Consider the following 12,980-nt stretch of genomic DNA (forward strand, 5'->3'; position numbering starts at 1 on the left):
ATTGTTAACACTGAAGTTGACTTTGTTTATTGCATGACAGGTTGGTTGGTTGTTTTCTGTTGTTTTTTTTTTCTTTTTTGTGTGCATTTGTCTGCATAGATTGTAGGCTACACTGAAATAGTAATTGCATTTTTTGTTTTCTGGATCATTTCCACACAATGGACATACGACATCTTTTCAAAGAATTTTCGCTTAAGACCTTTCTTTCAGTTTTCCAATTCATTAACTCTCAATTGTTTCATTTATCAGTAAAAAAAACAACAAAAAACAACAACAACAAAAAAACAAAAACAAAAAAAGAAATAAAAATGAAAAAATGTAAGAAAACATTCTCAGTTTATGTCTAACCTCTATTTAAGAATCAATGGCTTCTCCATTACAATAAGAAATAATTTACAGCTTAGTCTTTTGTGACGGACTGTGACTCTCAAACCAGGAAGTAAAATTGCACTGGCTCTTTGTGCTGCAGCCTTGGGGGCTAGTTGGCCTTTGGGAACCATCCCGACGCCGCCTGTCCTACAACCCTCTTGGCCGAGAGAGAGGAAATGTAACTTGAGCAAGACACTCTCCACTATAATCAAACTCTAGCCCAGATGGTCCGGACAGCAGTTACCTCTTCTGCTGTTCTGATGGTCATAGTCGGACACGACTATCATATATTTCAGAATGCCAGATAACAACACACACACGCGCTGTCACGAGACGATCTGACACACACAGGCAGAGATAGAAACAGAGACAAAAATCAACTGACCATTGATATCATAGTGAAGGCCATCAAAGGTGTGGACGTGGTCACGGTCCAGGAGGGCCATGAATGGCAGGTCGGTCAGGACACCCTTGTTCATTTCCAGGCGACGCTGACGTTGTCTACTCAATAGCCGGGGCTGGGGCCGACTCTGACACACAACAAACATGAACATGTCATCCTTTGACCCCTGTTGGGGGATACAAGATCTTAAATAACGCATCACTAAAACTGAAACTTCTGAGATATCACACTACTGTAAGTGTACATTTTTGCCTTGTATCCAAATGATGATTCTCTGGATCTGAACTGGTACCAAAATTTATCTATTTGGTCTAAGGTCCAGTCGCCGATACTTCCACAAAATTTCAGGAAATTTCGCCCATAAGATTTTGCGCTGTTTTGCGCTGACTGAAAACATTGTCTCCCTGGTGAAAATAAAAATATATTTTAAATCAATATACTGATTTTGATATTTTAAAAGTGTTCCCATTGACATAATGGAAAAACGGCACTCACCCAAGCCATGCCTTGACAAAACCTTTTATCTGAATAACCAACCAAACACAGCAAACCCACCAGATACTGCTCCCACACGAAAGGCAGGGGCACTGTGAAGTTGAACTGGCGGGAGGCAGCAGCAGCACGGATGGTGGGCATGATGTAGAACTTGATGTATTGCTTGAGGGGAAAGGGGGGGTCCTGCACCACCATATAGTGAAGACGTGTGCTGAGCCACGCCGCTGTGGACACCGCCCTGTGCACACCCACTTTGTACGCCAGGCGACCTGTACAAGCTAGTAAGTTAACAGGCATGCACATGAACGCCCCCCAAAACACCACACACAGACAAACACACTACACGTACACACATGTACACACACACACACACACACACCGATCTGCATACCAATCTGAGATTTCTGCCATGACAGCTGCAAAGCTTGCGCCAACTTCAGCCCTCCTTTCAACAGCTTCGTCGCAATTGGCACGTTCATTCTGGGGTCAAGGCCGGCCACGGCGACCTTCTTCATTCGACCTTGAACTACCCGGTCAACAACCTGGGAAATGGTCTGCAGACAGTATTAGCATGACCTTTAACACAATGACCTTTGTAGGGGGGAAAAAATCATGTTACGACATTATGTTAAAAAAAGTATGTATGGCTTTGAAGTGGGTCAAAGGAGGCAAAATGTTACAACTGTGATTTTAACTGATGGTCAAGCCTCAAATGAAGTGACGTCTGTGTTACAAAGAAATATAGCTATACAAAATAAAGAAATAATTAAAAGAGAACATGTGCAATAGAACTTGTTCATGAAACTTTTAGTAAACGGGCCTGTCTTGAGCTGTTTGTCAAAAGTCTACATTCCAAACAACTAACTTATTGTTTCATGGACTTACATTCAACATGGTGAGGCGGAAAAGACATATATTGTCATACTTACACTGTGACGAAGATTCTCGACCGATCACGAGGTATGTTTTGGAGAATCGTATGATTCTTGTCACAACGGGAAATAGGTGATAAAATGAATTACAATATGACCATGGATGCCGTGGATCATGGAGAATAATATAATGTTACTGTATTGACAGAGTGGATTGTGGGACACAAAACTACATTACCGTGTTGACAGAATGGGTCATGGTACATAATTATAAAGTTACCATGTTGACAGAATGGGTCGTGGTACATAAAGTTAGTGTTGACAGAAAGTTACAGTGTTGACAGAATGGGTGATTGTTCCTAAATTCACTGTTGAGAGAATGGGTCATGGTACTTAAACATAAAGTTATCATGTTGACAGAACGGGTCATGGTACATACACATAAAGATACCGTGTTGACAGAATGGGTCATGGGATACAAAATAACGTTACCATGTTGACATAATGGGTCATGTGACATAATGTAACGTTACCACAATGTTAACACTCACACACAAAACTCCTCACCCTATCCACACACACTCTTCCCTTTCACCCACCAATCTCGCACAGAAACAGACACACTGACGGACAACACACAGACAGATACACACACACACGCACTCACCGAATTAGTGAATGGTAAGATCATATCGCTGACGTTCCTGTACACGTTGTCTGCTACCGTCTCCCCAAAGAGGAGGAAGCTGTGAGCCCCCACACGGTAGAAGTGGTAGAGGTCCGTGAAGAGCGGCTCCGTCATGGGCGCCTCCCAGCTCAGGCTGTGCTCCAAGAGGGTGGGCTCCAGCAGTCGGATGTGCCAGTTGAGCAGGGTCACGGCTTTCTTCGAACGAGGCTGAAGCAGCAACGTCGAGTTATACCATCGTCGCAAACCGGGTGTTGGTTGAGTTTTAATCTGGCATTCTCAGCATTGAATAACAACAAAAACAACAACCCATCATTAATGACTGACTGACTAAACTTTTGGCATTTGTGAATGAAAGAATTTCATCTCTCATCGTCCATTGGTAAATGGGTGCTGTCCTTATGTTGGCTTACATCTGACATACTTTCAGTTTTACAGCAGTGACACAATATACTGGGTCTTTGATTAAACCAAACAAATTTTTGAATTACCGATCAATAAATCTTTGGGGCATTGTGAATGAATTTCGTCTCTCTTTGTTGGTTGTCGGCCACAAGTGTTGTTCAGCCAATGAAGTTGTGCTCATGTTTAGGAAGTACAGGTATGCCCTTATTCGGGTTGTGTAGCGTTTATACTCTATTAATATACTGTTCAAATGTAACGCATCTCTGAACTTTATATTTGACCGAGTAAAGTGTCAGATGCGTTTGTTTTTATATGCCTTAAGTACAGTCAACCAGTATTTATGAATTTTCTCGTTGGTGGACATGTGGAAATCCAGTTCGTTCATGAAACGCCAGCTTGAACTATCAGGGCTGGTTTGGTGATATCGGGCCTGACTGAGGTTTGTGTCATTAGATAGATTGAGTTGGAAGTAGGATCGGTGGAGGTGGGTCTTCTCCTTGTTTATTCTTTTCTGTTCAGGGCCTGAACCCGTACATTCACTCATACTGTTTGCATTGGATTCTGCTCGCAAGATTCGTTAACAGAATTCGTGAATGTTAAACCCGTTCATCTCAACAGCCATACTCCGTTTCTTGGGGATGTATTTGCTGGGAATGTCCTTGTGTTTTCACAATTACCTTAACTATAACAAGATTCAGATTGCCCACAAACCCACCTTAACCTGAAACAAGCGAGCCTGCACATACACACCCGTACGCGCGCGCGGACAAACACACACACACACACACGCACACACACACAGGCAGCAGGCCTACACCAACTACAGCACCTGTAAGACAAGACATGAATGATGGTTCAGCTGTTCGTATTGTGTGGTTGTGTGTGCGTCTGTGTGCATGTAAGTGCGTGTGTATGTGTGTACACACACACACACACACACACACAGAGAGAGAGAGAGAGTGTGTGTGTGTGTGTGTGTGTGTGTGACAGAGAGAGAGAGAGAGAGAGACAGAGAGACAGAGAGAGAGAGAGAGAGAGAGAGAGAGGAGGAGGAGGAGGAAAGAGAGAGAGAGAGAGAGGTTGGGGTGGGTGAGGTTACACTACCTGTAGTGAGGAGAAAGTGAAGAAAACGAGATCCTTGCTCAGAAGCTGACCAGTCATGGTCCGGACCACACCAGCCGTGCTGTTGTGCTGATCGTCATGGACGGCTTTCGGTTCGCCTTTTGTGGGTCCAGCTTCACCTTCACGTCCAGGTGAGCCGGGCCTTTGAAGAAAGATACCTGAACGTACCATAAGCATGAATGTGAATTATAATCATTAAACGACCCAAGTGTTGATTTTGCCAAAAAGAATCACTCTCATTCCACCCCTCCCTCCCATATCTTTCTCCATATTTCAGTCTGTCCGTCATACACACACACACACACACACACGCACACACACATGGCATACTTGCCAAGCTGTGATCCGCGCGCCCCACACTTTCACCCTCACCTAAGCAACACACCACGCGCAGCAGCATCCACACACACACACACACACACACACAGACGCTGGCTACTGGTACTTGCATGCTTTTCTTTCTTCCACCTGTGCTGTGCAACGTGCATGACAGTTCTTGCTTTGTTCATGAAACGCTTTGTGCATTAAATCAACAAACGCCTCTTGTGGTTTGAATGTGTCGATACCGTCACTCTGATCCTACAACCACACACTACAACACACGTCTTTATTGTAAAAAAAAAAGAATTCTATTCGTTTCTGACAGGTGAATTCAGTCTTTGGCTAAAGAATTAGTTTAAAAAAAGAGATTACCAGCAGCCACTATGTGGTTTGTGTGGTGTACTGACATTCAGGATAACATGGGTTCAAACCCAACCACACGTACATAATTATCATAATTATATTTTTCAGGCTGTGGACAGTTCTTACCAGTTACCTGTGCTGTGGGTTCATATGGGAAAGCATGGGATGACAGTCGAGTCAATTCACTTCACAGATGTGTCTCTGGGAGTGCTGTTAATCAAATTTCCTGACCAAAACAGCATGCACCTCTATCTCTGGGGCCTGGTTAAGTCTGCCTGGCATATGATATGAAAGATGTGCAGTATATAGACTTGCCAGGTGGTCCCAGACCGAAACTGGACCTCCATAGCAGCGCCCTCATTATTCTCATCTGCACTCATCATCGAATGTAGTGTAGTAGAAACAGTGACGATGATGCAACAGCACTCGGTGATTTACGAGAAGGGACTTAACTGTAACTTTTCCGGACATGCGCGTAGGGACTACCTACCAACGGGTAAACAACCTTCGGTTCGTCTTCTTCGTAAAGATGTAGATCTAGCTTCCAAAGCGATTTAATCTAACATTCAAGTTACGATACATGGTGGCAGCGTGTGGCTACGATTCTAGCCTGTTGGGAAAAAAAGGCGTTTAAACCCCCAGAAGAGTTTGATTTTACGAAGCCTAGTGGCTGGCCGACTTGAAGCAACGAGAGAGGAGGAAAGTAAAGAAATAAACCTCCCAGTAGAGACCAGCGACCCACCCAACTTGTCCGAATTGCGGATTTCAGCATGGAACAGAGGCTTGTCCAGCAAAAGGGAAACAGTGTCAAAGATGCAGCAAATACATCAATTTTCAGAGAGTCTGCCGTTCGTGAGGTCAGTGAGAGATCTCCCAAGAGCCAACCAGCATTTTCTACACACCTTGGAAGCATTGAACAGCAGAGTGAAGAACCGCCATGGCGTACAAACCTAATGATTAATGGACGTTCCATTAATTTCAAAATTGATGCTGGTGCTGATGTTTCCGCCAAAACTGCGAAAATCAAATGCCATTTTACAGAGCTCCCGTGGTGATCTTTCACATGGAGGAACGTTCACAGCTCAAGTGAACAAGAATGATCAACAGAGGCTCGACGACTTGCGTGACCTGGCATTTGGAGAAATTGGAAATCCAGTACAGCGTGATCCTGTCAAGTTCAGAGTACAGGAAGACAGTATCCCCTACAACCTGACCACAAGACAAATACCACTCCCCTTGATGTATAAAGTTGAAGAAGAACTTCAGCGAATGGAGGAGAATGGAGTGATTGAACGCATCACAGAGCCAACTGCCTGGTGCACTTCTATGGTGCCAGTCCTGAAGTAAGGAGGCGGAGTGCGTATATGTGTGGACCTGAAGAAACTGAACAGAGATTTAAAGCGAGAACGGTACATTCTGCCGACTCTTGAAGACATCACACACAAACTAAAAAGGATCAATGGTGTTCACGAAACTGGATGCAACATTGGGCTTCTGGCAACTCCCACTTGTAACCGCTTCTGGAAAGATGTATTCATAGCATTTGATCAATTCAACAACCACGTAGAATTACAAAACTACAAGGAACTTGTATCAGAACCTGTATTTTATACTGACAAATTAAAAGTAGGTAACGTTGATTTTTGTTTCAATGACTTGGCAAAAAAGAATGTGTATTTAGTAAAAGATGTCTTAAGTGAAGACGGGGTCTTTCTGAGCCAACAACAATTCCGTAAAAAATGGAACACAAGGGTTAACTACTTACTCTATCAGAGTTGTACACAAGCAATAAAGCAATACATTAAAAAGGAAAGGATAGTAATAATTAACAACGAAAGTAACCAGACCACAAAAGCATTAGACATGATATGTAGAGTTACAAAAGGATCAAGAACATATAATATTTTGCTTGAAAAAATAGAAATATATGACATAAAACTGTTCGTTAACTGCGAAGGAAAACTGGATATTGTAATAGACTGGAAAACTGCTTTAGAGTTAATTAAGAAAATAAAAAAATTCAAACTAAAATGGTTCCAAATCCGACTTTGCTTTAGAATTCTGGTCACAAATAGTATTCTTAGAAGAACTGAATTGACAGAAAGTGAAAAATGCAACTTTTGCAATAATGAAAAAGATACTATACATCATTATCTGTGGGACTGCAACTATATACAGTCTTACTGGTTAGAACTGGAAACATTATTGAAAGGTAAGTGCCAAGTGTGTGAGAGATTATCCTTTAATATTGAACTAGTTTTGTTTGGAACTGACGACAAAACGAAAACAGACGAAGTACTCAACCTGATTATATTATGGGCTACATTTTTTATATACAAAAGCAGAATCAATAAAATCAGACCAACAATATCAGCATTTGTGACGGAAGTACAGTACAACTACCGCACTGAAAAATATGTGTCCAGACTGGAAATGCGCTATAACAAATTTGAACAGAAGTGGTTCCCATTCATGGGAATAATAAACGATTTAAATGATTAGTCTAGTATGGTACATCGGAATATATAAGAATGGTTAAAGAAACTAGTTTTTTGCTGTCAGTATCATATCTGTCTTATTTCTACTTTATTGAATTTTATTTTTGTATATAACACTGCCAACCACACGTACAGACATACCGGCGACAGGCGAATTTCTGCACCACCATGTGCTAAATCTCAATTGTCATTTATGTATCTGTGTTGAATTGAAATATCAAATGCTTTGGTGCCATTATGCCAACATTCAAGTGTTTGTGTGTAGCCCATTTCGTTTGCCAATGTGTGTGTGTGAATGCGCGCGCGAGAGTGTGCGAGAGCGAGCGTTTTGTGCATATGTGTGTGTTTGGGGAGGGGGGGGGGGGGGGGGGGGGAGGGAGTGTATGCGTGTTTGTGTCTGGCTGTTTGCTACTCTGTGTATATAAGAGAGAAAGAGAATAACATAATGATGGGACAGATGGCTAGCTTAGAATATCCACAATATTATGTAACAGGTTTTGACTTTTTGATAATACTGTTGTTTTTTGTTGTTTTTTTCTTCATGGTTATGTTTGTATATTTTTGTGGTATATTGACTGAGGGATTATACCTTAAAGAGTATTGTGTGTGTGTGCCTCACTGTGTGTGTGTGTGTTGGGACAGGGGAGATGCAAAAACAAAAAAACAAAAAAAAACCTTGCAGTCGGATGAATGATATAACTTCAGTGAAAAAAAAAAAAAGTAAAGAAACTACTTTCAGAAGCACTAACCCTGGCATTCTATGATGTAACAAACCCGACAGTAGTCAGCGCTGACGCTAGCTGTTATGGACTTGGAGGAGTGCTGTTTCAAAATCACAACGGAGAATTGAAGCCAGTCGCATACTACCCTTGTACCCTTACAGACGCAGAAAAAGGGTATGCTCTGATTGAAAAGGAATGTCAGGCGATGGTCTGGGCTTGTGAAAAGTTTGAACGCTACCACTGGTTTCTCTGGTGAACAACAACGACCTGCAGGAAACACTCCTCACATGCCAGAGACTACTTTAAGCGTCTGATACGATACAATGTGAAAGCAGAATTCACCCCTGTTAAGAACATGGTAGTGGTTGACACTTTATCAAGAAACCCAGTGTCAACGCAGAACAGCCTAGTCTTGCAAGAAGATGTCCAAGGCTACGTTGATGAAAAAAACTCATACTGGCCTGCGTCTGACACCAAGATCAGTCAAATCCAAGAGTCAACTCAGCAAGATGCTGGTCTGAATACGGCAAAACTGTTGGCCAAAACACAAGAAAGACGTCGTCCTTGAAGCCAGGGAATTCTTCACTGTTCGGCAAGAACTAAGTGTTCATGATGGGCTACTGCTGAGAGGAGATAGGAAGGTCATCCCTTTCTCCATGCAACAGGAAATGTTGGATAGAATCCATGACGGACACTTAGGCATCTCCAAGTGTCAAGAACTAGCAAACCAGGCAGTGTGGTGGCCAGGCATGAGTAGGGACATAGAAAACACAGTTTCAAAATGTTGATATTGTCTTGGAAAACGCCCTTCTCAACTTCATGAACCCCTTCTGCCATCAACTCTGCCAACACGTCCCTTTGACCGTATCGGAGTTGATCTCTGTGAATTCAAATGAGATTACTACCTGGTCTGCATAGATTACAACTCTGGGTACATTGACATTACTCATTTGCCAAACATCACTGCATACTCAGTAATCAACAAGCTGAAGAACACCTTCGCACATCATGGAATTCCGGATGTTGTCATTTCTGAGAACGGAAGACAGTTTTCTTCAGCAGAGTTCCAGAAATTTGCAACTGAGTGGAACTTTTACCATTTAACAAGCAGCCCACATTACCCATAAGCTAATGGAGCTGCAGAACGTGCTGCGAAGACAGCAAAAGAAATCCTGCAATAAAAGACCTGTTCCTGGCCTTGCTGACCTACTGCTTAACATCTATTCCTGCGCTAGGTGCAAGCCCAGCGGAACTTGCTTTCCAACGATGCCTGAGGACGACATTTCCATCTGTGCCCCAAACTCTGTTTCCAAGAAAAGCCAATCAAGACTGAGTGAGGAACCATTATGTGGCAATGAAACAGAAACAAACAGAAAAGAAACCATGATCGTCATCACAGAGTTCGTCCTTTGCCTGAGCTTCATCCTGATCACGTGCTGATCAAAACAGATGGAGAGAAAGGATGGAAACAAACTGGTGTTGTGAAGAAGAAATGCACCCCAAGATTCTACCTCATGAAACCACTAGTGGTGTTCTGAGGCGTAACCGAAGCACCTGTGTATCCAGACAGCTGCTTCAATGACAACATCAACTCCTAAACCTGGTACTGCTGATCCTGAGGCGTGACGACCACCTGCAGTCACTTATGGGTCAACATCAACCTGTCCAGGCCAGTCATGACCTGCTGATGATACTGTGTCTAAATCTGCTACTGAGGGCAAGCTTCCACCTGCTTTCCCAGTACACAAGACACCTGATACTGCACCACTTAACAATGATGTAGATAAAACTTATTTCACCCACAGCGCAGACGTGTGAGAAAGCCGATCAGGTTACGCCAAGACTAGGAAAACATTGCTTGCAACCCGACTGTTGAACTTATTCTGTGAATGTGTTTTATTGAGTTTTCCAAGGAATATTTTATCGTACTGACAGAGCGGAAGAAAACACTTCGTTTCTAGAGAAAGGGTGATGTGACAATATCACATTAGCGGATGCAACAGCAGTCGATGATTTACGAAAAGAAACTTTACTATGATTTTCCGGACATGCGCGTAGGAACGAAAATAAGAGACTTCCTACCAACGGGTAAACAACCTTCGGTTCATCTTCTTCATGAAGACGTAGTTCTAGCTTCCAAAGTGATTTAATCTAACATTCAAGTTACAGTACAGAAACCATAAAGAACAAGAAAGGCAAGACCTTCAAGACTCACTTATGATACACTTAAAAAAAAAAAAAAAAAATCTAATCGTTAAAATGTGTTCTGTATTTGTTATTATAAAGCTTCGCGTTTAAAAAGAAAAAGTCCTAACCAGATTCGAACCCCAGGTGTTCGGGTGAGAAAAAACTGCCTTATCCATTACACTATCATGGCTCCTTAACTGACGTTCTAAAATTTAATATTTGAACATACTTTTGTAAAGGGCGATAAATCAATTGCGGTATTCGCAGTGAGAACGCTGTCTAAATCATATTATTTTGGTGTATCTTGGGCATACAAAAAATCTTTAAGGGCAATAAAAAAAAAATTCTTTTTAATGGCTATCACCGCAATCACACTGCAACATTTAGCCGTTTTCACTAGATCTAGATAGATGTACAAGTTTAGTTACACCCGCCGGGAATGTAGTACGACACGGTCGATTCAATTTTTCTTTTATGTTCATTCTAGTTTTATAGTTTTATGGTTGATACCAAAAATTTAGTATTTTGTTAAACTAATAACATGTAGAGCCAAGTACAAGTACTTCTAAACGTCGTATGAAGTGAAAAGGACTTCATTTTGAGAAAAGTCAAGACTGGAAATTTTTTCGTTTCATCGTGATCAGTTCAAGGGTATTAACTCGCATGGTTTACAATTTTTTAACTGTGAATTCCGACTGATTCTGTGAATATTTTCATGGCAGTTTGGGGGCATATTCCGGTAAGTGATGAGGCGTTCACAAATCTTTCTCTAAATAAATATTTAACGGTCTCCTTCTCCAACTTTCCATCACATGTTTATTGTGTATTGTCCATTGAATATAGGATTGAACGGGCAGGTCAACAACTTGAAACAAAATGGCGTCGTTCGCGTTCGCGAAGAATATGAACACGCGCTTTGAATGTGTATAAATATGTGTACGCAATTGATTTTTGCCCATGACCTTCAGGGCTCAGCCAATAGATCTGTAAAGTCCACTCATCGTACTGATTTTGGTATTTTCCGAAAAAGACCACTTGGGCGAATGAACATGGTGAAAGCCCTGTACACTGAGAGTAAAACACACAAGCTTTTTATGTACTGAGTATAATTTCAAAATGTAATGTTTAAGATGAGAAAGATCAGTTTAAAGCAAATTAAGTCCCCTAGCGTTAATTACAGAGTAATTTCCCTTTTTTACTGCACCAAAACGTTTGCAAAATAAATAAAACTTCCATGCTTAGCAAAAGCAGTTCCTGTTTGAACAAAAAATGATAATAATGACTGCTCTTGTTGTTGTGTCAGAATATCAGATCAAAGTGCCAAGTTTAGAGAATACAAAAATTATAAATATAACAGTAAATGCAGTTTGCATATAATTAGGCTTCATTTTTTTGTGCCCATCCCAGAGGTGCAATATTGTTTTAAACAAGATGACTGGAAAGAACTGAATTTTTCCTATTTTTATGCCTAATTTGGTGTCAACTGACAAAGTATTTGCAGAGAAAATGTCAATGTTAAAGTTTACCACGGACACACAGACACACACACACACATAGACAACCGAGCACCGGGTTAAAACATAGACTCACTTTGTTTACACAAGTGAGCCAAAAATCAACATGATAACGGCCGAGGACTCACCCTGCCCAGGGTGTCCAGACGTTGGGTGACCATGAGGGCACCCGGGGTGGACCAGTCAACATCACTGTCAAGTACCATGTTCAGCCACGTGCTGTTCAAGCTCACGTCAGTGGTCAGGCCCTTGGGAGTCAGGTTGGACTTCTCTGTTGTTGGTTTTTCACATACAGCGTCAACAGGTTGGTCAGACAGTTGGACAAATCAAAGGGTGCAAGAGCACAAGTACACTACACTATGCTACACTACACTACACTACACTGCTTTCTTCTTGATAGTACATTGTAGTCTGAAGATGACGTTTGCCATGACAGCCCAAGTTGCTCCGCAGTCCAATACTGGAGGCACATAAGTGTGCGCAGGCGTTAAACGGTAGTGTGTTATCTGAGAAGGGGCAGACGCAGCTATGTAACATCTGTTTCTTGCAGCAGCAAGACGTCGCTGATCTTCTTCACAGTCAACCGTCGTTCTGTAATGAGAGACCTCCATGCTGGTTTGTTTGCTGCGGAAGTCTGTATGGTGCTCCACTTGAGGTAGCTCTTCAAAATGTCCTTGTACCTCAGTATGGGCCTTCCCTTTCTGCGCGAGCCTTCACAAAGCTGACCGTACATCAGTTTTCTGGGTATGGCGATTCTGATGACATGAACAGTCCAGCGAAGCTGAGCCTTCAGCAAGATCAACTCAATGCTCGTTAAGCCAGCTCTGTCGAGTACTTCTTGGTTTGTGACTTTGTTAAGCTAGTGGATGTTCATAAGTGTCATTCATCAATGTAATCGTCTGAAATCACTTCAGTGAACAGACGTTAAATTTATGACCAACCAACTGCAATACAACGCAAACCAGAACAGCAACACAATTCAATACAGGGTTACACTCATTACAGCAACATTAAAGGCACAGCA

General features: G+C 42.0%; 1 protein-coding gene across 1 annotated transcript in view; it reads right to left on the reverse strand.

Moving 5' to 3' along the window:
* Positions 1 to 12,218, reverse strand: part of LOC143295384 (uncharacterized) — a 53,386-nt gene extending 41,168 nt beyond the window's left edge. The window contains exons 1-6 of the mRNA XM_076607050.1: positions 12,085 to 12,218; positions 4,334 to 4,509; positions 2,807 to 3,034; positions 1,659 to 1,821; positions 1,328 to 1,536; positions 755 to 899 (exon numbers count right to left, since the gene is read on the reverse strand). Of these exons, the coding sequence (XP_076463165.1) occupies positions 755 to 899; positions 1,328 to 1,536; positions 1,659 to 1,821; positions 2,807 to 3,034; positions 4,334 to 4,390 (802 nt within the window). The 5' untranslated portion in view covers positions 4,391 to 4,509; positions 12,085 to 12,218. The remainder of the gene's footprint in view (positions 1 to 754; positions 900 to 1,327; positions 1,537 to 1,658; positions 1,822 to 2,806; positions 3,035 to 4,333; positions 4,510 to 12,084) is intronic.
* Positions 12,219 to 12,980: the final 762 nt, after the last annotated feature.

The sequence above is a fragment of the Babylonia areolata genome, chromosome 20, assembly GCF_041734735.1.
Source record: "Babylonia areolata isolate BAREFJ2019XMU chromosome 20, ASM4173473v1, whole genome shotgun sequence".
NCBI lineage: Eukaryota > Metazoa > Mollusca > Gastropoda > Neogastropoda > Buccinidae > Babylonia > Babylonia areolata.